General features: G+C 39.7%; 1 protein-coding gene across 1 annotated transcript; it reads left to right on the top strand.

The window, feature by feature from the left end:
* On the top strand, window positions 1-24,997 carry wipf2a (WAS/WASL interacting protein family, member 2a). The gene is made up of 8 exons (XM_084714687.1): window positions 1-498; window positions 12,104-12,248; window positions 13,599-13,731; window positions 15,195-15,323; window positions 16,791-17,462; window positions 19,226-19,474; window positions 23,104-23,205; window positions 24,546-24,997. Exons 2-8 carry the CDS (start codon window positions 12,186-12,188, stop codon window positions 24,587-24,589), a joined length of 1,392 nt encoding a protein of 463 aa, XP_084570813.1. The 5' UTR covers window positions 1-498; window positions 12,104-12,185; the 3' UTR covers window positions 24,590-24,997.
* The last annotated feature ends 1,650 nt before the right edge of the window (window positions 24,998-26,647 follow it).

Below are 26,647 nucleotides of genomic sequence, written 5' to 3'. Positions count from 1 at the left end.
GCCCGTTTCCGGGTTTCTGAGAAGGGACCGATAAAACTGTGTCAACGGGGAGTATGGCTCTGCTCGCAGGTCAGGAGTGCGGGTAAAGTTTTCCGTTGCTACGTGAAACTGTGAAAAGTGACTCTTAAACGCGTTCAGCTGTTTGTTTTGTGCACTTTGTTGTCGCAAAGAGACTCAGTGTGACAGAATTTACAGGCAGCCGGACTGCGCTGACACTGACAGCTGCAAAGTAAACAGCTCGATGCTAACCTGCTAACTGCAGCTAGCTCCACAGTAGCCGCCACTAGCCGAGCTGGTAAACCGTCGACAGCAAGCTAACGTTAGCCGGCTAACCTGTGAGTGTTTTCGGTGGCGTTAAGTTACATCACCAGGACTTGCCAGCACCCTCCCATCCTAATTTTTGTCAAACTGCTCCGACGACGGATTGCCACAACGACACTTTCCATTCATGTTGTTTAGGAGGACGAGACTGTCAAACCATCTCTTGTTCGAGCCAGGGTGAGTAAACTGTGAGGCTGTTGAAGCTAACTTCACCCCACCTAACTTCAAGCTAGTGCCAGGTAGATTTGTTCCAGTGGATCTTTACCTGGGAGCGGCTAAACAACCTGCCTGCCAAGGCCTGACAAATCCTGTTTTACTGAGCTGTATGTGACTCGCTTTGTATGTGTTTTTTTTCCCTCAATACGTGAAACTACATGTATGATTTCTAGGTTAATATCTGAATATGTAAATGCGTGCTTGCCACACTCTCAAACAAGTTATTTTCTAGTCTTGATTGCAGAATTTAAGTTGAACAGGCATAATAAATTCCAAGAAACATCTATTTAAGACAGCAAATACAGTCAAGATGAAAATTTAGCAAACATAGAAAGTAAGAAAAATAGAAAATAAAATGCATAGAATAGGGCCTGACCGATATTGGATATTTGGGGTCGATACCAGTATTAGTATCATATCAATATATTGGTCAGTATTCCTTATGCAGAATATCATATACTAAATACAGCTTAGAATGTATGTTACATAAATGCACTTTTATTTTGCACAGATCCCTCAAAAGTGGCCCTTCAAACACACATGCAGTGGAAGCAGAATATTTTACAGTTGAACAATAAACTTTGTTGTCCAAAATTATACCAGGGCAATGCAACTTTCAATGCTGTTTTCAATAATTATAAGTAACTGTAATGGCTAAACATACATCTGATGCTGCCCACAAAGTTAACAAATAAAAACAATTTGCATCATGTTCTGTTTGAAAAAAAGGTTTTCATACAGGTGCAAATCAGACAACATGTGCTGATACTGATAGATGGAGCCTGATGTGTCTCTTGGGCTCTAACATAAGATATGACATAAAATACATTAATTTCATCCTCTGATTGGGGTGCAGTTAAATGACACAGCTGACAAAATAGTCATATAGAAATAAGGTAGTAAGGTTGTTGTTGTTGTTGTTTTTGTTTTTAAATTGAAATTATCTGTCCTCCTTTATGAAACCAAATCTGATATTATTAAAGGCAGGGCTGGCAAAATTAAATTATTACTCAGTACAGACAAGAGTACATCAGATGTTCTAAATGTTTCTGTTTTTTAAAATGCACATTCATAAACCAAAGTTCAACATTCATTGTTTTACAATGTACTTCTCTAGCTTTAGGGAAAACCGAGATAACTATATGGTGTTAAACATGTTAGCCAAAGACAGTGTTGTAATGGTGGAATCTGTCCTGGAAGTGGATGAGTACAAAAAGCAGGCAATGTTACTGGCAATTTTGGGCTGTCAGTGCTCCAAAAAGCCTAGAAACACACACACAGCCACAGGCCTGTAGCTGAGTTTATTTCCTTGACCGCAAAAGCATCTGACTTCCTCATACAGCCCCCCCACCCCTCCACCCTCCATGGTTGTATTTCTCTGTGCAGCGTCAGAGTTTTGATGCGGGCAAACTTCTCTCTGTTAAACGGCTGTTTATCAGCTGTTTGGGTGAAAAGCTTCGTGGAGACCAAACCTCAGCGATCATGACCTACTTTGGACCTCGCTTTACTTTGATCTTGAATGGAAAGGATTAGTCAGATTATAGGGGTCAAAGGTCAGGACCTGTTGGTTATATCGGTGTATAGCTGTCAGTTTTGCTTGTGTTTTCATAAATATATATTCGGCAGAGGTAACAATCAGTGCTGGATAAGAAAAATGTTTAATCAGCTTTTCTGAAAGCTGTTATATCATAGCATTGAGCAGAGACTGATATGGGATTTTGAATATTGTTAAACTGTCATAGTTATTAAGAATTTAAATATGCGGTACCTCATAAATCCTCCTGTATATATGTAGTAGGTGTTGACCAAGAATTTTTTTCAGGGCCAGTAGAAATTCTTAATAATCACGGACACAGATATTTGGAACCGTTATACATTTGCAGTAAAATTAAAATCATGGTGACAAAATTTAGAATAACAAAAACTCCCAACTCAAGACTGCATTGAAATACCTTCAAGCATATGTTTAAAGGAGAAAAGTGTAATATGTTTATTGTGTTAAATCAGGACATGACCTCAATATGTTAATATGACAATGCTCCAGCCGTGCTCTCTCCCTTTCACATTTCTGTTCTGGGCTGGAATAACTTTTTGTTTGCCCGTTTCACGTTAAGTCGTGTTAAAATTAATGACAAGTGTTCGCTGCTCATGAATTGTAAGAAATCATCAATAATCTTGAAGGTGTAGATGCTTTTAAGGGTTAATTGAGTAATTTGTTAATGAGTCTGGGAGGCAGAGAGAGAGGCAGCCGATTTACTCAAAGTCCAGACTGTGTATTTTCAGAGCAGCTTTTTGTTTTCAGGATCATGGATTTGACTTAACATTGACAGACATGTGACAGATATAAACAGCTGATCAACGTACAGTGGAGGACTCATCGCTGCTTGTTCTTGTCAGTTTACGATGTTACATGCATCCTGCGCTCCTGCAGAGCTCCTGCAGCCTGCCTGAGCCTCCCTGAGTCTGGAAAGGAGGAAACATCTTGCTTCAACCATATATCTTATATTACATAGGATTTCAACATACTCAGTATGCAGACAATGAGGCCAACTTGTTATTTGGACTGCGGTGCTCATTTTTACAGGCACAATTGCTCCATATTGCTCCTGTAATTAAAATGAAACATTACAATATTTTCTTATAACAAAAAGTGCCAAGAGCTTCGTGTCACTTTTCTTTAAATTAACTGAAACAAGTAATAAATAAACAAACAAAATAGCTCCTCAAGGTTTTGTAAATCATAAAGCAAAAATAACTAAAACCAGTCAAAGTGAAATTTGTTCTGAAATTTTACTGAAATGCCTTTAAGCAAATGTTTAAGTAAAGTATGACTTTTCAACCTGATTACAGTTTATCTCTTCAGCAACTTGAGTATTGGATCTGATAATCGATCAACCTCTCATATGTACATATAAATTCCCTTATTCATCTTATATAGAGTTTTCTTTAACTTTTTTACATCATGAAGAGAGACGTGGCAGATTTCACGTCTCATGGTAAAATGCTGAATATCTTATAAAGCCTTTGGCATATTTGTGGCAATACTGTACTTGAATTAGATATGAACAACTGAACAATACCTCAGTGGCGTACTTTTCTAAGTGTAAGCTCTGCTTTTGATTATTAAAATAATTCAATTCAATACTGTAGTTCAATATATAAAGATTATTTAATGCCAGCACGAACATTTCTAGTTGATTTTAGCCCATAAAATCTCTAACTTGCTCTCAATGGTTGGAATTTTTCATTAATTTATGTCTATTGGCAGGAAATTAATCAGAAACCGTTTTGATAAACAATCACTTATAATCATAATAGTTAATTTTGAAGTTACTTAGAGTTACTTTAAAAGATTTACTGTTTCCAGCTTCTCAAATATGAAGTTTGCTGCTATTTTCTTGTCTGTCAGGCACCACAAGCACTGGGAACTTGTGACAGGCGTTTGTGCAATTTTATAGATGAATCAATTATCAGCAGATAATTCAAGTTGGTACAGCCAGTGGTTTTTATCTTTCTGAAAAATCAAGCCTTTAAATGTGTCCCACAAAACATTTAGATAACATTATGGCTCACTGAAGTAACAGTTTTGACAAAAAAGTTTACTCTTGCAGTTACCAGAGGACAGAAGACAAACAGAGGACAAAACCTAACCCTGAGTGTTTTGTATCTAGAGACTTTTATTTTATGATCACTTTAAGATGCTCAGTAACATCTTACATCTGTTAATGTTTTTGCAAAATACTTGTGTCAGCAAGAGAAGCGTTTTTGTCAGCAGTAATTCAGAATAGAGGAATGTTTCTACTCCAAAAATAGAAAGTAATGCTGGCTGCAACAAGCCACTATTTTTAATGTCCATTAATCTAAGTAGTGTGTAAGATGTCGTTGTAATGGAAAATTCCCATCACATGTTACCAGAGTCCTCACTGATGTCCCAGTACATGTTTATGTAGTAAATCAAACTTTGGTATTTGGTGTTTTTACTTAATAATCGTCTTCAAAGATTAATTGATCAAAATTGTCTTTGATGGTATTCTTTCTGCTCATGTGTTGAGCAGTTGATCAACTAAGCTGACTGATTAAAGGGATAGTTCAGTTTTTTTTAAGGTGGGGTTGTATAAGGTACTTCCAAACATATGTGTCACAGACATGCCATGGGAATTTCAAAATAAAGGTGTATCTAAATTAATCAATTAGTCGTTTATTGATCGATAATTAAATTAATCACCAAATATTTTGATAATCAATTAATAATTTTGAGTAATTTTAAGAGCTTCAGCTTCTCAAATGTGAGTATTTTCTTCTTTCTTTAGTCATCTCATGACAGTAAACTTAGTATTTTCGCCACTTAAAAAATGGCCCACATAAAAAAAATCAATATAACTGTTAGTGCATGTTATATCTAGAATAATTTCACAACTTTACCTTGCTGTCAGACAGCTTTCTCCGACAGGAAACTGCTGTTATGTAGGTCAAATATTACCATCCTTCTTGTGTGACTTCAGTGAATCCAAAATAGCTTTAAAACAAAACCATATTTTCCTTCTCAATATCGATTCTTTGCTTATCAGACGATACTGAAGAGTGAATACAAGAACGCCTGAGGAAGTAGCCTAACAGAAGGGCCGACAGTGTTTTTTTTTTACTGTTTTAGCACTAAAAGTAATCCAGAAACATGTACATGATGTGGCTTTAGCTGTCAGATGGGTTATAGGTTTATACGTCTCAATTTCAAACAGAATGACGTCATGTGAGATGAAGAGCGGCTGAATAATTGTTCTGATTATTAGTGGGATAATAACCTTAAACTGGTCTCTTTATGTGTTTGGCTTCCGTCTTTGTTCACTCAGCAGATCTTGAAACATTTCTTTTTCCACCAGTGGACAGATAACCCCCCACTCTCAGTTTCTGTCTCTGCCGCCGTGTCTTTCCGTTTAAACCACGTCACTGACTGACTGACTGACTGGCGAGCTCGCTCGGTGAGATTCCTTTGGTTTCCCTCGGTTAAAAAAAAAAAACTTGCCCCAAACACTCAACCAGGCAGCCTGAGGAATGGAGCAGCAGCAGCAGTGGCGGAGGGTGAGGGTGGGGTGAGGAGCCAATGCTGCCTGCATGAGCCAACAATGGGCCCAGACAGCTAACTGGTTTGGGGAGATCCAGTGACCTCAGACATTGTGTGGAGAGCTGACACATTTAGAGCAGTTTCAGGTGTAGGTATATATAGGAACGTTTGACATAACTTGTTTTTTGGTTTGAGTAAATACAAACTCAGCTAGGTTGTCTTCCCCTTTGATCGATGAGAGAAGCAACTTTTAGTTAAGTTAAAATGAGAAAAAACAAATTCATTGAGGAAATATTCATCATATATACAGAAGAAATAACCATTTGTTTTGGTTTTGATTAATAAATTGTCAAGATAGTTAAAATCATTGTGCATTTAAAGAGAAAAAACAGCAGCAATCTGAATTTTATTGGATAAAAAGATCAATAAAAAGTGATTTGGTACAAAATCCACAGTCCGCATTCTTTGTAAAAATGCATTGCAGATATCAGCCAAAGCTGACATGAAGCCACAGCAGTCATATTTTTGGTACAAATCTCTGACTTTGTGTCACTGTCATCCCGTGGTTACTCAGGAAGGAAACGCTGTCCATGGAAACACAAAGGTGGAATTTCATGCTGAAAGTAGAGATGAGATAAGATATTCCTTTATTGATCTGCCAGACCTGAAATTCAGGTGTTACAGCAGCACAATGACAAAGTACAGATAAATAGAGAAACCTAGAGAGGAAGAATAATGTGTTGAGAATAAGAAAACAGTAAATTAGAAAGCGTACAAGAGGAATTACAGGCAACATCAGGACATATACATGTTAATTTGCTTTAGACTGTATTACACTATTACTGTACTGTAAGTGCTCAGCAAAACTCAGAGCAGCAGCTTGTCACTGAAATGATTATATTTGACCTATTCCACCTTAAAGACTGTTTGAGATATCGTTCTTCTCTCCTATAGTGGCACTAGATGGCACTCAGCTTGTGGTAGTCAAAGAGCCAAAAATGCATTTGAAAAACTTACCAGCAAAGTCTTTATTTAGAAATAATGAAGCAGCTACTCAAGATAATCCAGACACCTTGTTGTGAGCAGTTTCATGTAGGAACTATTTTCCTTCTAGCAGAAAGAAAGTAGTTCAGCTGGATTCAACTACTGGAAGAAAGTAGTTCCTACATGAAACTGCTCACAACAAAGTCTGTGGATTATTTTGAGTAACAAGGTTTTGATTTCTGGAAAAGAGACACTGGTGTTGAGTTTTTCCAAATGTATTTTTTGTCTCTTTGAGCACAACGTGCCATTTAGTCCAATTAGATTGGTGAGAAGGCAGACCTGAAACTCTAATCTCTAAAGCTGATATCTCCAAAACTCTGCAACTCACACCAAAAGTATTTAAATGGATAGATAACGCTACAGGTAAGAGGAGAAATATGTACTTTTGATTCTGGGATGAACTGTCCCTGTAAAGGCCAGTCCAGAAGTTGTGACCAACTTCGGAGCTGATTTCCTTCATCAGCAAGTAAGATAGCAGTGCAGTGAGTGTCAGAATTTGTCAGAATTTGTCAAGACCCAAGTCAAGTTTCTAAGTTCCCCGCTATAAACTACACACAGTTATTACTTTAATGAGTTCACCAATGCTTACACCAGGTGAGGAGTAAACTGGCAGCTTGAAATGGACTGGCATCGACCCTGCCATCCCTGCCTCCAAAGGCTCTAAAGTCAACTTCAGAGTCACAGCCATGTGCTCATGGGACATCATTGTGCACACGGAGCAGACTTGCTCCCTTGCAAGGATGCTTATCTGCTCATGGATACTATTCTGTGCACTTTGTGTGTTTGCACCTGGTTTTTATGTGCGTTAGTTTTATGTGTGAGTTTTGAAGCTAAATGTCATACAGGGGCTCCTTTTCTCGCTCTTTATGAGTGCTTTTCTTCTCTCTCTGGTCAGTTGATGCAACGTCTTCTTCCTCTCTAAGAAAAAAAAATAGAAAATTAAGCATTTGAACACTGATTTTCATTCAGCCTTTATTTTAACTCGGAAACACATAGAAGTAGAGACCTCATTTAAAATGTAGCTGATTAAAGCAATTAAATAAAAACTCAGAGATACAAAGAACACTAATGAGAAGCTCACATAAAAGTGGCAACAAGAAGTTGAATAAATAAATAAATAAATAAATAAATAAATAAATAAAAGCCTGTAAGATTAAATAAAAAACGGTCAAAATTTAAAGCATATGAATCAGCTAAAACATGAACATCTGGAAGTAAAATATGATGGATAAAAATGGGGAAAGTTTTGAATTGTTCTGCGTGTTGTTCCATGTTGCAGGTGCAGAATATGAAAAACTGTGCGACAGTTAATAATAGTGAACTTTATTTGCATAGCACCTGTCATACTAGAAATGCAGCCCAAAGTGCTTTATGACAAAGAAATTACACGCATCAAGTGCTTCACATAAAAAAGACATCGAATCAACATCATAAAACAGACATGTAAGAATAAGATTAGATGAGAGTAAAATACATAGAATGCATCTTCTCATGGATAAAACCCACTGGATGAAAGTAAGATAAATAAGGATAAAATAAGAATGTATAGAATACATAACATAAGAGGTATTTTAATTACCGTGACAGAACTAAAAGCTTTGAAGTTTTGAAGCATTTTAGTCAGCCCTGTTAGCATGTCAGCATTGTGTATAAAATTTTGAACTTATCCTTTAATGGCAGCGCCTAATATTGTGTGACATTCAAAATGAGTGATAACACAGAGGTTTAGAGGTGTCACAAAGTTCAGGATCAACACGCCAACACCACCGTCTCGTTCTACTGTCGCTATAAAGCTGAGATCTTAAAACACTCGAGGCCCCTCTCTCTCGGCCCTCGTTGTGACACTGAGGATCTTTGTCGAAACGCTCATCCTCTCTCCCCGCCTCGCTGATGTGTCCCCCGGAGCTGCTTCAGCAACTGCTTCCTCCTCCCAAGAATGTCGTCTTTAACGGCCATTTGTTTTTCCACCGCGAAGGAGCAGAATGAAACGTGTCGGCATCCAGCTCGTCGTCTTGTTTTCTCTTTCACATGACATTCACGTGAGCAGAAAAAAAAACTTTCAGCTAATCCTGGTGATCTCGTGTTTTTACATGTTCAGGTTTGAAAATAGGTGGGGTGAGTTTCCTCACCTTAAGCCTCATTAAACCAAGTTGACAATTGAATCAAAATGAGTAATGATCATGTTACGACACCACACATTAGATTTAGCTGAGAATGTCCACCGTCACACACTCCATCACAGCGAGGATTGTCTTATTCATGGTAAATCTAGAGATATTTTTTGTTTTAATGAGTTATTTTGACGTCTTCTGCAGTTTTCTGTCAGAGCTTTTACTCTCATCTGAGTCATGATTCATATTAGTCCCATCACAATTCATGTGAATCATCCTGGGCGCTGTTACAGTCTTTTTTTATTAGACAGTGTGTGTTCCTTTGCCACAGGAATCAAAATTAAAAGCCCTTTAATATTGTGCTCTGCACAGTAATGCACTTTCATTCTGCCTCTCTAATACAGCGGCTTATGTCCCTCAGTCCTTGTTACTGGAGGCAGTAATGAAGTGGTTCACAAAAAAAACCAAACTGGTTAAATTCAAAGGCTTTAAATCTCCTAGTGAATAGAGTCAACACTGGACAGGGAACTAAAATTGCATACTTTACTATAACAAACCTCACTGTGATGAAGTGCCATATTAAGGACATGACGATACCACAGCTGTAGGAGTTGAGACCAGTGGTCATGAATTTCTGCGATTCTCAATACTTAATTCATTACCATGGTAAAGACAAGAACAAGAACCAAATGCAGCTGTTGTTTTTCTTTGACACCTGAAATAAAAAGTCTTTTTAGGTCAAAAGACTGAGTAGGAGATTTACTGAACCAGCCACAAATCACTGTCTGAAAAGTAATACAAAAGTGATTTCTGCTCAGATATTAAGTTGGTTGCTTTTTCTTTCTTATTTGCTCTTATATTTTAACAAGTAATTTTAACAGAATAGTAGTACACACGTGTAGGTCTAAACTGTATTTTATTTTTCACCTGGTGTTCCTCTGCTACCTTGCGAGGCAGCTGGATTTGCGAGATCACGTCAGAATCCATTTTGCCAGGCTTCAAACTATCCGTTTGTGTCTGCATCAGAGGTGTTGCGAGCCAGTCGGCGTCCTCAGAGGGACTGCTGGCAGCTGGGGGTGTGGTTTCAGGTGCGCCGACAGAGAGAAGCTTCCATGGAAATTACTCATCTCACACGAACAATGGCGGCTCCTGAACATGTTAGCGTAGCTGCTGTGATAGCGTCAGTCATATCAGAACTAGACAGCAAAAAAAACGACACCGAAGGCTTTTAACGATGCTTCGGTTTAGTGAGTTGATCTGATTGGTTGAAGTTAGCCCGTGTTAGACGTGACAGTTGGCTCATCCAATCACCTGCCAAGTGTTTCTTACAAAAGTTCCTGCTCTCTGTTCTTCTTAGATGGTTCTTGATGTGTCAGGTTAGTTTGTCTGCACAGTGTCGGAAAAGAAAGGAGTTCATAGTTTCAAGGTTTAGCTCAGTGGTTCCCAAACTTTTTATGGCACAAATGAGAATTATTTTCATAGTGAATTAATTATTTTGATCAATTATTTTCCCAATTAATCAATTAATAGTTGTTTGTTTGTTATCAATAAAATGCCAGAGAATATTGACAAATGTCTATCAGTATTTCCCAAAGCTGAAATGGGAGAGTTTTTACTTTTTTTTTAAATGACTCAAAATGATTAATTGATTATCAAAATAGTTGGTGATTAATTTGATAATTGATGGATAATCAATTAATTGGTGCAGACCTACCATGCATCACTACTTTTCCTTTTGGATGAGTCGAAGCGGAGCTGTTATCTTAGACATGTTGTTGTTGTTCAGTGCTGGTAGATGTTCTTCTTCTTCCTTTGGCATTTAACAGCAGACTACAGCACTTGAGTTTATGCTGTCATGTCCAGAAGAAAAAAACAAAGAGTACCGACAGTTTTCTAAATTTTGGCATCGATTTGGTCCCGATGTCGTCTCCTCTCCAGGAAAGTGCAAATTTATGCCATCCACTGGTATTATGCAGATATTAGGAGTTGGTTTGTTGGAAGTGGCACTATACCAGGTGCTGGTATACCTTTGCTCAATAGATGACATTATTAAAACAAATCCAGTCATACCTCAAGTTGCAGAGAAAAAAAATGTAGAAAACATGTTGTATTAATGTGAGGAAGATTGGTCTCCTCGGTGCACCGTACAGATCTGATGTTTTCATCTGCTGACATTTTTTTCTCCACTCCATTTAAAGCACGTGCTTCATATACGTCATTATTAATTCGCCACGTTTGTTTCCATTGCACTTTGTTGCATTTTCCTTTAATTGATAAACCTTTTTTTTTTTCACCTCAGCCAAGCATGAACAGTTTTTTCAGATATTCTGAGAGGGTTTTTTGCTTTTGGATTTTTTACAGTTCCTACTCTTTTGTGTAAATTGAAAATGTGCATAAAAACATGGATGAAAATGCAGCTACTGTCAGGGCTGAAGGTTTGATACCCTGCCTTACTGCTCAGACAGCTGGAGCTCTGTGAGAATATAACTGGGCCTTGTACTTTTTGTCTAAATTACGCCTAATTTGCACTGTTAACCAATGAGAATTAACCACACTGGCTGTATCTTCAACTGTCTCTGTAAAAATAAGTATGCATTTCATGTGGTAGCCTACACTTCCTCATTACCAAGCTGCAGCAGTGGAGAACCACTTCATAGAGAGCTGCTTGTGTGCAAAGGTGTGTTTTCCCACTGGGGAAGACGTTTCTCACCATGGCTGTTTATTCAGAACACATTCACACAGAAAGAAGACAAGTTTTACATTATCTGCACAGCTCTACATGTACTATTTTCTAACTAAGACACATCTAATAAGAAGCCCACCAAAGTTTTGTTCTCCTTTGGACCCACACAAGAAAACAACAAAGAAAGAAGACAGATGCTTGATTGTTGGCGCAACCCTGTGTATACATTTACATGTAGTTTTCTTTATAGGTTATGATAGATGCTGGTAGAAGAAATTGAGTGTTTATGTGTCATAGTATAGTGCAAAGCTTCCACAGTGAAAAAGGACCAAAATGCCCATGAAAATGAGACCAAGCAAACAAAGACACATCTTTTGAAAAAGGTTTTTTCTTGTTATCTTCTTACGGAGATACTGATGCCAAAGAGTGTTTCAACTTGTAATGTTGTGAGTTCATTAAAGTGTTTATTATGTCCAAGAAATGAGTTATTTATATTTGCTGGCCACAGCAGTGTGTACATTTCATAATTCACGTGTGGCTGCTTCATTGGTAACAGGATTTTTTACACCTGACCTCCAGCGTGAAGCTTCGCAGCAGTGAGGCCGAACTGTTACAGATGTTCTCGTATCTGAAAGATCATCGAGTCTGATCGGCTGAAATGTTTTGCAGGAGTCAGTGTGTGTCGTCCCAGCTGAGACGGTGAAGTCACCGGTCCTTACCCCACACAGAGAGGTGCCAACAGAGGGACAGGATGCCTATTCCTCCCCCTCCCCCGCCTCCCCCAGGACCCCCGCCTCCCCCCACCTTCAGTGAGGTCAGTGACCAGACTGAAAACACGCAGCACATCACACTGCAAATATTTTATCACTTAGGTGCAGAAAGTGGGAGATTTTGTTGGATTTTGGAGTTTGGTGTAGCTGATCTCTTCTACAGGACTGTTAAATTCTTACAGTTGAGACGTGTGTAACATAAGTGATTAAAAGTTTTTGTTTATTTTGCTAATTTCAGTGTATTTTCATCACTAGTGTCACAAAACAGATGGTACACTAATATAATACATTTTCTATGATCGAAAAAGGAGCAGAGGAAAAAAAATTATAAACTGAAATGCATTAACTGGTAATGTATTTTCCAGAGCTCCCAGTTCTCACAGGGTTTGATTTGCCTTGTTAGTCCAGAAGAGGCGGTAATCTGACACAGTATTTTTTTTTCTTTGGTGGGATATTTATTGATAAGGACAGGTGGACGAGAGCAGCAGTTGTTATTATTCTGTTCATTTAAATTGTTTGTCCTTCAGCAATTAATGTTAATGTGAAACTTAAACTGAGAACAGACATGTTTTGTACCTTAATATTAACTTATTAAGATTAAGTGGTTATTAATTAATGTTTTTAACTATCTAATAAGAAAAACACGCAAAATTTGCAACCTTAGTCCAATCGTCAGTGCTAAAAGAATTGACAGTCAAATCAAATTGTGGATTATGAGAATTTTGACACCCCTTGTAAATATACACCAGCTTCTACGGTATTAGTTTCACCTGTATAATATATACAAAAGCCCTGCACTAAATCCTGCATTCATGCTGTTTAACACGTAGTTGAGTCAGTTCTTTGTGTTTCCTTTCATACTTCTTCAATGTACCAATCAGAACCCGTAGAAGATTACAGCTGAGCAGCTGCCTGTTCTTTGACTCAGTTTTGCAAAGACCTGATTATAATCACTATAGTAAATGTGGTTTTGCTGGATTAGTGTAGATAGGAGGAGAGAAGTGCACAGTCACTTACAGAGACATGTTTGATTTGTTTAGCCAGGAGGAGAAATGGAATCAAATACTTAGTCTACGAGATCTGTAGTGGAGTTACGTATTCTTGAACTGAGTCCAACCTGAAGTCTGGTACGATGATCATGTTCCCCTGGTTGTGTCATCAGAGAAGGATAATTATAGCAAAATATGTAGTTTCAAGAACTGGAGTCAAAATCTGCCAAAATCTCTCTAACCTGCTGTTCAGTAATTCAGCTACTGTGTCATGTGACTTTTGTTGACAAGCCGTGGTCCTCTTTAAGTGTGCAGCATGAACCCAAAAGTCCACAGACCTCCCCGCTGTGGTTCAGACCAGAGGAACTGAAGGTGTGATTGCATATTTGTGAACCTCCTCCGCAGGCGAACACGACTCCTCCCAAACTGAGCTCCTCTGAGGTGAAAGGCAGAGGAGCGCTGCTGTCGGACATCTGCAAAGGCACCAGGCTCAAGAAGGTCGCCGCGGTCAATGACCGGAGCGCTCCGATTCTAGAGAGTGAGTCACACAAAGTTCACTTCATGCACACACACGAACACACACACGGCAGCGAGCGAGCTTATTCAGAGAAACGCAACTATTGATATGTCAGTAGCAGTGATTATTTCATGTGTTTTTGAAATAAGGCACCGGCTGAACAAATTATTCTGCAAATTGAGTTTAAAAGTTCATTCAAATTTTGGTCTGACAAAAATAAACTTAACTCAGGGTCCACCGGTTAGCTTTTGCAGGAGCTTTCACCTGCATTTCATGGTCTTCAACAAGCTGGAAACAACTGAGCAAACTGTGTCTGCTGATGACGACTGTAAGGGAATGTTTACCAAAATGTTGTGTCCCAGCGGAAAATGCCAGGCACTCTTTTACTGCTGTGATACAGAATATGTAGGAAGTAACAGTTAACTTACATGTAAACACCTAATATCCCAGATAGTTTACTTTATCAACAAATAGGCTGCTGAATGTAAACATGTCGGCACCATGTAAAGTACTTACTATGGTTCTTGTTCTTGATGAAGGGAAGGGAAGGGAGGGAGAGAGAGAGAGGACGGACATGGCATCGATTACCCCTTTTCCAACACGTGTACTGGCTTTACTTGACTCGATTTGATTCAGCACGTCAGCGGTCTAGTGGCTGTAAAACCCTTTTTCGTGTAAATTCTTCACAATAAAACAGACTTTCACCACTTTGTCATGCTGCTGCCGTTTGTAAGAGACTGTAAATACAAACCGTTATCATTGTGAACAATTTTTATACGCTGACCTGGACATGCTTTGGTGGACACAGCCTTTAAGATGCAGCTGAAAGAGCCAGTCAGTGACCACTGGATTAAAATTATTTTTTTTTTTAAATAATTCTACTTTTTTTTTTTTTTTTTTTTTTTTTTGTCATTTATCATTTTCTTTCTTTTTGTTATATTTTAAAAATGCTCGCTAATCTTCAGTAAAGAAATGTTTGTAATGACTTTTGCTGATTTAATAAGATTTATTAAAGGGTGGCGAGTTTAAAGTCTTATTCTAATTAGTAAAAGTGTTTGATTCAACAAAAAGACAGGTATTTGAATATGGAGATATTATTGTAACATCATAAAGATAAAAATTATTTTGAAAAATTGGCTGGGAATGAGCTGTGGTCTTGCATGCACTCCGTGTCCCGGTCATCGGTCGCTTTTATATAATTTTATATATATAAAAAAAGGAAGTATGAATGTTTGCATAGAAAGGAGGAAGTAATTCCACACACTGCTTTCTTAGTGATATTTTAACACGTTTCCTCCTTGATAAACTCAGATTTAAATGTTGTTGGTAAAAGGTGATCCACCCTTTTTCTGCACACCTGTCCAGCTCCATCTACCATGATGTTAAATAACTCCTGTTCTCTTCAAATATTTGAATATTAAAATGTATTTCTAGCTCTGCTTTCATATTTGTCTATGTTGACTTGGGTCTCATCTTTTCATCAGAGGCAGGAGGAGGTGGCGGCGGGGGCGGAGGAGGAGGCGGAGGTGGTGGTGGAGGTTTTGGAGGCGGAGGGCCAATGGGAATGGGAGGCCTTTTCCAAGGAGGTGTGCCAAAATTACGCCCAGTTGGAGGTAAAAACATTTTTATGTTTTATTTATTGTTTATCATCTTTTTATTTCTAATGTGATTCTTTTTGTTTGAAAGTGTTTGGCCACAAATTTGCATACTTTGTGTAAAGGCTGCATCATTTTGTGTCCTTATCATGTGTGTAAATAAATAAACCAGAGCGAGAACCTGATATGAAGTCAAAGTCCACCTCCGAAGGGAGTGAGCTAACGTGTCTAATATTACGTCAGTCACTGATAATCTGTCAGTAGTTTATTCAGCTACAACTGAACACAAACAGAGTAGATAAACTGAGAAAGCAGAAGAAAGCTTTTTCTACTTTTATTTCTGTTTCTATATGATCATGTTGTTGTTATAAAAAGATCACAAATTCATCCACAATGTAGGATCACCCACGTACGAACATAGTTACGTATCTGGAATATATCTGGACCAAACGTACAGTCCTGGAGGCCGGAGCTGAAGCAGTGAGGAGCATGTGATATGAATTATGAATGAAAGGCGAGAACTTGCTTATTTTATACACATCAAATATTAATAGTTAGAATCTGTGAATTGTGACCTTCGACCTCGTTAATACAGTTGTGAGAAGCTAAATGTTGAAGATGTAAAACAGATTATTGATTCTGTGATTTTTTTTAAAATAGCTTTTTAGCGGTCAGGTTTTGAATAATGTGGGTCAAATGAATAACAATAAGTGAGCAGTAGGGTTGGATGTAATGACATCAGATGGTATTACTTTGTTGAAGTCAGATTTTTAGGGCTGCACCCAGGTCGGAATTTTGTCAGTAGAATCGGATTTGTTCAGTATGAAGATTCGACTCTTTGTTCCTTTTGTTTTCAGTTCAGTGCCACAGTAAATTCTGATATCAATCTCTGTGAGTCTCGTGTTTTAATGCCTGTATTCGTCACGTGTGAAGTGAAAACATCAGATTTCCACACGGTCAGAGTGTGCGTCTTGCTCATGGCTCAGGTATAAAAATCACAGCGGGTCTCTGTGCCGACAGCTGACGTTTCTGTCACCCTTCTCCCCTTCCATCACAGTTAATTTTTGACTTGGAGTCTCATTCAAAAAACAGACTTGGACTCAATTCTGATCTTAAAGAGAATTAAGTATAAGTAGTTATTTATAAAACCGTACTGTGGCGTAGTAATGATCTTATCTCTAAGTCTAGACAAGACTAAAGTGATTGTTTTGCTGGTTGTGTCGAGTCCTGCAGCCTGTGATGAACTCTGCATCGGCTGTGTGAACAAAGTAATCAGAATAATTCATTAAATTAAATGTCCATTTTTGTACCACATGCATTCATATCATGCATTGATATTACACACTTTGATAGAGAATTGATGAGAGAGGAAACAATGAGTGGATTTATCGATAAGTTGACTGATATTAACAAATTAATTGATAATGAAATGAATCGTTGTTTTTGTCTCTTCTTCTAAACACCACCTCTCTGTTCTCCTTCCAGATGGTTCAGCCGGCGGTTCGGTGGGCAGATCCGCCCTGCGGCCCCCAGGGGCCCGGCCCGCGGCCCCTCGCCCCCCTACGGGCCGCTCCAGCTCGCCCTCCCCACCCACCAAGCCGTCTGCATCAGAGGTGCAGCGCTCCCACCGCCCGTCGCTCCCTGATATCTCCCGCCCCTCCAGCAGCAGCAGCTCCTCCACAGGCAGCGGGATGAAGCACAGCACCTCCGCCCCGCCTCCTCCTCCACCCTTCAACAGAGGTGGCCGTGGCAACGCTCCACCTACCCCCAATCAAAAAGCACCTTCCTCATCCTCCTCACACAGCAGAGAGAAGCCCCTCCCACCGACACCTAACAGAGGCCACACCCCTCCCAGCTCTGTGAAGCCGCCTCAGTCTTCCAGCAGACCGCCGACAGGCGGCTCTTCAGCTCCTCCACCTCCCCCGCCATACAGACCGCACACGTCAGGCGGTGTCTCCAACGGGCCGTCACACGTAGATGGGGGCGGGGCTCCGGAGCTACCACAGAGGCACAACTCTCTGCACAAAAAACACACATCTGGAGGAGGCAGCCAAGGACGCAGCCATGCTCCACCCCCGCCTCCTTCATCGTCTCCATCCTCCCAGCAGGGCGGCAGACCACCACCACCCGCCAGAGAGCCACCTGGACGCAGAGCAGGTACGACCATCTGCACTGTAAACGCGCAGAGCTATCGGTATTCATGTCTGTTTAAGGTCAGAGGTCACGTCAAAATGAATAAAAGATAAACAAATCAAGATCGGATCAAAGTTTAAAACTCTGGTATCGTAAGAAGTCTGTCACGCCGTAGGGTTGAGCGGGCGGACGATGTCCATTAGGGCTGCAAGTAGCAAATATTCATTTTCAATTAATCTGCCAATTTCATTACTATTTCAAAAGATGCCTAAGATGACCCAAAGATATTTAGTTTACTGTAACAGAGGAGTAAAGAAACTAGAAAATATTAACATTGAAGAAGCTGAAATCAGAGAATTTTGACTTTTTTATTAAAAAAAATACTCAAACTGATTATTAATTTAGTTGGTGATTAATTTAATAATCAAATAGATGTTGCAGCTCTAATATTGGTGCATATTGGACAACATATATCTTGAGACCAATATAACTGGGATTGGATTAGAGACCAGCCGACCCAGAGCTGCTGCAGCTGGTGTCTATTTTAATTATTTATTTAACTTGAACTCACCTCTTTTTCTGATGTGAAAGCGTGACCTGATTCAGTATTCGAACCGTCCCAGTGATGGAGAGAACATCCATCTCCTCTATCAGCTGGAGGAATGTTCATTCAGAGGCCACAGCAAGTTTTGACTCGTTATCTTTGAACCTCCAAAGTGCATCGCAGCCTGAAAGAAATAAACTGCGCTGAAACATTCGCACCACATGATCACACCTTGCTGTAGGTCGCTTCTGAAAGTGGAACGGGGGGGCAGGGACGTGGTTTGTCTCCTCCTCTGACTGCACAGACGCTTATAACATGCTGTAGTTTATTATTTCCTATGATTTCTACAGCTGCTTCTGTGTTTTGGGAAAGGAGTTTCTTTTTTCCAATACTGGATCTACAGTCGGGAAATTACAGTATTTCAACATGTGGGGCAGGTATTCTCTGTTGGTAAGCCTGATGGGGCAGATGATATGTGGATGATGACACATAGTAGATGCCTCCATGTTGTTCGAGTGTGTAAAGTTAGAGGTCACTGTGTGTGTTTGTTGATCTAAAAAGGAAAACTGGAGGATTTAATACCGTAGGTTCATAAAATGAATCCAGATGATGATTTTATTTCCTGGCCGGAGCACATTCATGGCTCACTGGAAACATATTCATAATTTGAATTCAGAGTTAACACACAAAACAGGAAGGCACTTGTTAGCCAGAGCTCTGTGTTGTGATTGGACGAGGGAGCGACTCGCCACGAGGCCTCCTGGTTTCTCTGCATTCCTGAAGCCCTGTGGAATATTCCTGCATTCCTCTTCACTTTCACTCACTCTGCTTCTCTACTACTTTTACGAGACGTTTGCAAAACGTCTGCTGCTTCTTTCTTTGTTGCCATCCCTGTTGATTGATGTGCTTTTTTTTATTTTCTGACATTTAAAAATAAATATAAAAGAGCACCCCTCACTCCATCCCTCCCTACCATACACCCTTTTTTTCTCTTTGAAAGGGGGAACAGGGGATCTTTAGGGGGTGATGGCAGGTCAGCGGTGTGTGTCACATAGAAGTGGTGTACTTCATCTGAAAGTAGGGATCCTGATTATCCTTATTGTCTTTGTTAGACTTTTAATTTTTGGAATTTCCATGATGACCCACATTTTGCCCAGGTCTGACATAGAGCGTAACACCTTTCATGTCACCCTGATCGTGTGTGTCTCTGTGTGTGTGTGTGTGTGTGTGTCTACCTACACAGCTCCCCAGGCGCCCTCTCTTGGGTCTCGTAACGGCGGTCGGGACGCCCCTCCTCCCCCACCCCCGTACAGAGTCCACAGCTCCGCGACCTCAGAGCCCCACAGCCGAGTGGGCAAACCGCCTCCACCTCCCTCCTCTTCCTCCGTCTCATCATCATCCTCCTCCTCCCGAACCCCGGCTGGACCCCCTCCACCGCCCCCACCCATCCGGAACGGCCACTCCTCCATCTCCTCCTCCAAGTCCATCATAGGTGAGTCATCGGGTTCCTCCTCCCCATTCATGGTTTCACCATCGACAACTTTATTTATCACTAGGATCAACATCTACAGTTTTCAGGGGATTACAGACAATTTGAGATTGGATGGAGACTATTTGCAAATGAGCAGAGAAGTGTAAATAGTTAGCAGAATGACTGATTCAGTTGTTGACTAATGTTTGAAATGTGATCGAAGCTCCTGGAAAAAAAAAAAAAAGTCCAAACATCAACAATTCCCGAAGGAATCATTGCACAAAAATATTTTAACACTATTTTTTAATATGATTAACAGTGTTAAATATAGGGCTGGATAATTTTTCCAAAATCTTTTCATATCAGTATTAATACCTTGATTTTGATACTGGTTCTCAAACGACACTTTTTCTGATACCAATTTTATAAATCCATTTTAACGAAAAGAAAATTACATGACATATTACAGTACAGTCACTCAGTTCAAAGGAGAAAACTGTTCAAAGACCTGGGAGACCTGGGATGAGCTGCACTGTCTTCACACACACACACACAAACACACACACACACACACACAGGTAGAGGGACTTCATGATGCATTCAGGTGCATCTCATAAACTCTGAAATATACAACACTTTGTACAGCAGAGTGCAGACGCGGCATTCAAGTACACCTTGTTAACTCAGAAATCTGTACTGGAATGAATATGAAGGTTGTTTAAAAACAGGAACGTTTCTCTTATTTTCCTTTGTTAAAAATACAAAGGCTCTCATTTGTCATTACTTTCTTGCTCTTTCACTACAAATTTTCTAATAATTAGATGCTAAAATCATAACAGTATCCCGTTCATTTCTACATGGGCAGATTTTAAAAATTCTGTGTACAAATATCTTGTCACATTGCTGTAGCTTAAGTTGCTTTATATTTTGTACTTAATCTACAATGTTGTCAAGAGTAGTTAAATTTTTTTAAAATAATTATTGAATAAATAATGCTACACGATAAATAGAAGGCTTAAAATAGGCCTTTATGCCATGAAGTCCAGAACCATATGAATGGCATGCAGATTTACAAATGATCATATAAATATTGAAATATGTTTGAACTGTAGAGGATTTTGTGAGTGATTTTACATTTATGTTGTAAGATAAAATAATCTCTGTAAATGCACATTGGATTTAGTTTATTTGATTAATAGTTGTTTGCTCTATAAAATGAGAAATTTTACCTATTATTTCTTTAAAAAATTTCTCAAACTGATTAATCGATTATCCTAATAGTTGGTGATTAATTTAATAATGATTTAATCAATTAATTGTTGCAGCTCTAGAATCAACTGAACTTGATGTGTAAAATCAGTGTAGTGACCCTTTAAATATCCCAAAATATCTGGGTTACTGTGCAGCCAGACTTCTTTCCACTCTTCAGCATTTTGCACGTGCCACAACTAAAATCTGGCAGAACAAGATTTCAAATGTGAGGAGACGGAGGGAAAATAAAACAACCCGAACTGTTCGGACTTTTTAAAATTAAGGGGTTGGACTGGCTGCTGTTTTCCGCATGAAATGAGACGCTGTGACGCCTGACATTTTAGCTCCCTGCAAACCACTAAGTTTTCTTTTTAAATGTACCAGTTACACTGCTGCTGAACATCGGCCTCTTATCTTTTTACGCTTGTATATTTGTAGATTTATTCTCTAATCGCCCTCAGCTGTGCGTTTAACGACAGGAGCTGTTAACGCGGTTTGTTGCTGATCTCGATGTGATGATGATGAATGACTGTCGATAGTCAAATATTCCACTGCAGCCATGCAAATGAGCCTTTTTCTTTCCTGTTGTACTGGAACAAATCCGGAAGGGAGGAACAGTTCCTCGATTACTGTCTGAGGTTCATGTAGTACCTGTTCAGGCAGAAGAACACACACTGCCACAGTGATGTGTTGGTCTCGTGTACGTCAACATGTTGAATGTTTAGTGAAAACTAAACACTAAACCTTTGATGGTAGAATCCTGATTTCGAGCTTTAAAGGTGTTTTTAGGTTGTTACCTCCTGTACAGTGGACAGTGTAGGACAGACAAGGTAACCAAGTGGTGCGTTCACAGTCAGTCACATGACTAACTGGTCACATGTTTCACTGCTGAAGATCAAACGGAAGGCAAAAAGAGTTCAAAACAGGAAGTGATGGCCGCAGTGCAGGCATGTCATTCATCATCAAGAAAGATGCCAAAAGTCTGAATTTCTTTGTCCCACAAAGGACTTTCAGGGACAGTTTACCCCAGAATATAAAAATAGGTTTTTCCTCTGGCCTGTAGAGCTGTTTATCATTTTGGTTTGAGTTGCAGAGTTTTGGAAATATCCGACGTAGAGATGTCTGCCTTCTTTCCAGTGTAATGGAACTAGGTGGCACGAGTGCTGTGGAGCTCAAAGTGCTTAAAAAGTACATTTGGAAAAACTCAACAGCAACGTCTCTCTGCAAAAATCAACCCTTTTACTCAGGATAATCCACAGACCTTGTTGTGAGAAGTTTCACGAAAAACTACTTTGTCTCTGCAGTAGAATCTACCGAAACTACCTCAGGAATCTACTGGAACTGCTCACAACAAAGTCTGTGGATTATCTCGAATAATGGGGTCCGATTTTTGGAAAGAGACACTGGTTTTGGACACCACAGGACGAGTGCCATATAGTTCCATTATACTGGAGAGAAGGCAGACATCTCTACAGCTGATATCTCAAAAACTGTGCAACTCAAACCCCCAAAATCTAGATAGATAAATAGACCTGTAGGTAAGAGGAAAATGTGGGTTTTTGATTTTGGGGTGAACCATCCCGTTAAACAGGAAAAATCTAAATAAATACTGTATTTAGGTTGTTTAAGTGTCCAGTTACTTTTGAAAATGGCTGAAAAACTAGCGGTGTAACAGAGCGTAGTTGATCCATGATCTGTACAGGTGGGAAAAAAAACTGTGGTATGATCTGTGAGTTTTGTGATTCACTGCACCTCTCGGTCCTCCACTGTTTATCTGATGTGGATGTATAACAAACGTGCTTTCTGACTGCAGTATAACACACAAACAACAAAATGCATAAAACTTGGAGGCATTTTGTTCTTTTGTGTTTGTCTTTTTTGTTGCCAAACTGTTTGAATTATGACCAGATTCTCTCATGATAAATAAATATAGATTGACAGATAAATCTGAAGAAAACATTGATAAAATGAGTACAGAGGAAAGCTGTTGCTTTTGTAGTTTTTAGTCGTTATTTTTTGTAGTTTAGGGGTTTAGAAGTTTTGACAGACGCTGCGACAGAAAGCTACTTTATACTTGGTATTAAAGTATCTTTAAGATGCAAAATATATATATTTTAGGAGTTTTAATATTTGGTTAAATAATATAACTGGTTTTAAATGGACGTTGACTACGCTGTTCACAGAATATTGAAGTTGCTTCGCAGATAAAAAAAAAAAACAGTCCAGTACACAACCACCAGCTAACGCTCTTAAAAATAATCATGTAGTTGAAATGTCAACAAAAAGTGAACATCATTCATTGTAGACTGTGGCGTTTGGATTTGTGTGCCTAATAATCCAGTAATTTCATGTAAATGCTCATTTTAAAACACTGTTTTTTCTTCTTCTTGTTCCCTCAGATGATTTTGAATCCAAGTTCAACTTCCACCCGATTGAGGACCTTCCGCCTCCAGAGGAGTACAGGCATTTCAACAAGGTCTACCCCAGCAAAAACAACAAGGGTACGAGTGCAGCTGAGGAGACCGGTCTCCGGCTCTTCACACTTTTCACTTGTTCTTTTCCTTGTCTTGGCTGCTTACGTGCACTTTTACATTTCCATACTGCTCACTGTTGTTGTCAGACAAGTTCAGCTAATTTGCCCTGTGTGAAAAATAAAATCATGTCATTATCTTCAGGTGACCAGTTAATGATTTATGTTTTTATTTGATTTGGTGCCTCAGTGGGGCAGCTTATTGTGCTGCATGCCGTGTTACATTTTGTATTGTACCCTCTCAGCTGTTTGAACCACCGTGTGCGGCACGACCCTGACATTTGACCTTCACTAAGCACCGCCCTCCTTAGTTACTGTTGCTACATCTGCAAAACTTTTCATTCTCGTACTGCATTTATGCAGTTTGTGGTGATAGCAGTGGCAGATTTAACATCGAAATTGGGTTTTATTGTTGTTGAAACACATAAACAAAAGCTGATGTGAGTTAGATTAGTCAGATGGTGAAATACGGCAGGTATATCTGCATGATAGATGACAGAACTACGCTCATTAATGTGGGGAAGAAGAAGCACAGGGACTCAATTAGTGCAGTGGATTTTGAGACGGGTCATTCAGCCAGATGACATGACAGCTATCGCAGAAGACAGCCGGGATAAGAGCTAAGCTAACTCAGCTTAGACCTGAGACAACGAGCCAGAGTGAGATGCATCGTCGTCGACCCACTTTGATTCTTCATCAGCCCACATCCTCCTCCTCAAACCCCCACAAAACAAATGCAGATGCAGTGGGATCTAACAAGGAGGTAAAGTTACTGCAGCTAGTAAGCTAGCGTTAGTTAGCCGAACACGCTAACGTTCACAGCTTATTTTAGAGTGGATGAAGACAGAGTGTAGTCCGTTTACCTCACGTGTGCTGTTGTGTTTCACATAATTGAGAGAATTTTAAAAAAAGACGTGAGTATCGCTCTTCTCTGAGCCTCCTGCACAACTTTAACATGGAGAGAAATGGAAAGTTTGACAGCCCCAGTTACAGTTGCTGAGCTCTGATTGGACAGTTGCTATTTAGGCTTAGCAAGGGTCAGTTGTGCTGCTATGTATAAAGTTGGTGATTTGTGGGTCGGGTGGGGTGAGTAACCCTGATTTTTACAAATGAACCAAGAGGGGTAATCTGTGAAAGACCCCTCAGGATCTCCTGGACATTGACCGTGAACCACAACATCCCTGGTTTTCGTGTCACAGCAGCCGTGTGGAATTTACAGCCCGTTTTTCAGAGTTAATCATTTCTACCTGTGTGTTTTTGTACGAGGAGAAAGTGACGTGTAATGACCCCTGTCTCTCCTTCTGCCCTCAGCCACAATGAGAGGAGCTCCTCCAGCGCCGCCGGTGGGGAGGTGAACATACCTCAGCTCAGGACTTGAACTCTCAGTCAGCCGACTCGATGGACGGTCGGCGGGAGTGGAGGGGGAGTGGTGAAGAAGCACTCAAATCACAAACACACTACAACACACACACACACACACACACACACACAGACACACAGACACACTAACACTAAACCACCAGCTGGAAGCACAGTGGCGAGAGTAAACACTACTACAGCACGCAGGTTTGACACGACTCAGCGGTCACCTTCTGTCTTTGCACAAGAGAACAAAAACCACTCAGAGGCGAGAAACAGACTCGACCTTTCTGACTGTGACCACCTCGACTTCTCCTCTGCTGTCTGCACGTAGAGGCTTCTGTTTGACATATCAGGACCAAACTCCGAACACTTCCAAATCTGTGCATTCCATCGTTTTGTTTTTTTTTTTTAAATGCATATTCATGATAATAATGGTGATTTTCATAATTCTGAATAACATCTTTTTATTTTGTTTGATTTTATTATTTTGGTATCAGCATAAATTTGTGGGGGAAAATTCAACACTACCAATGGAAGCAGATGAGAGAATTACACTCCCCACAGAACTGATAATGCCATGAATGTGGGGCTTTTTGACAGTTGTTATTATTATTATTATTATTATTAATATTATTATTTTGGTTAGTTTTTGTCTTGAATAGCCATTCCAGCAGTGCCAGGTGAGGGTGCGTTTGAATCAGATCTCTGTGTCAGTGTGCCAAAAGCGGGTGGAGTCAAGTGAACTGCACAGAGTTTCCACACAGGTTCTTTATACAATTGATCGTGGACAAAATTTATTACTGGGAGGTTTTGCCAAGTGATGACAGAAGCCTTGCCTGGTTGTTTATTTTTTACATTTGGAGTGGAACTGTTTCCTGCTTTTTTTTAATAACTCCTATTTTCCTTTATCTGGGGGTTTTTATATTTCCATCTTCAGGCAATGTTGCACGGCAGCTTAAAGGGATAGTTTGGATTCTTTTAAGTGGGGCTGTATGAGGTACTTATCTAAAGTCTGTGTAGATGGCAGTCGACATGTCCTCACTTTGGAGAAACGGGAGGAGTATGAGTATAAGAAGCTAACAGTTGTTCTGCTGTGAACAGCGTCAGCAGCAAAACATGTTTTAACCACCTAAAAAGATCAATATCAGTTAAGCGTACACTATATTTAGTGTTTTCACTGCCTCACCTTGCCGTCATACAACCTTTTTTGACAAGGAACTGCCGTTTGATGAGGCAAATCTCACTCTGTCCAAACTAACCAGACTCCTTAAGAAAAATCAGCAATTTTACACAGGAGCTGCTGGTGTACCGCTGCCTCCATCTGCTAGTTTGTTTGTGTCATTGTGTGACTTCTGTGAATCTGAACTAACCTTTAAAAACGCAAAAGTCAGACAATAACACCAACAAACTAATCAATGGAGGCAACACGACACCAGTGACTCCTGTATTCTACAAGGAAAAATTACAGATTTCGCCTGTGGAGTTTGGTTGGTTTAGAGAGAATGATATTTGCCTTCTATGGCTGCTGTCTCCTGTCAATAAAGGCCGTCTCACAGCAAGGTGCAGCAATGAAAATATCATAATTATACGCTTGAACTTAAATTGTTTTTTTGTTGCTGATGTTATTTTTAGTTGACTGAAATAAGTTTTTCTCCAAACCTGTCCGGAGTCATACATTGCTTCCCTCCCCTACAGAGGTGGCAAAAGCACACACACTTTTCTCAAGTAGAAGAACAGATGCTTGTGCCAAAAAAAGGACTGGTAAAATTAGAAGTGCTGATTCAGTTTCTGTTTAAGTAAAAGCAAAAAACTACAGGGTCTGAAATGTGCTCAAGAAGTTAAAGGTAACCATCTGAAGGACATTTCTATCATCTTTTTCTGTGCAAAGCTGAACCTCACCCTCCCTCTGCAGTCAACTCTCACCTGTTTCAAGTCTTGTACGCCATTTTCGTTTTGTAACGTCTGTCGTGCACAATATGCACCGATGGATACACAAATGACTCGTCTTGTCTGTGCATCATTGTCCGCTCCATTTAGGTTAAAATCAGTTT

Source organism: Lutjanus erythropterus, chromosome 3, assembly GCF_056507025.1.
Source record: "Lutjanus erythropterus isolate fLutEry1 chromosome 3, fLutEry1.hap2, whole genome shotgun sequence".
In the NCBI taxonomy this organism is placed as follows: domain Eukaryota; kingdom Metazoa; phylum Chordata; class Actinopteri; order Lutjaniformes; family Lutjanidae; genus Lutjanus; species Lutjanus erythropterus.
The sequence above is the reverse complement of the archived record's forward strand: the minus strand, read 5'-3'. Positions and strand labels throughout refer to the sequence as shown.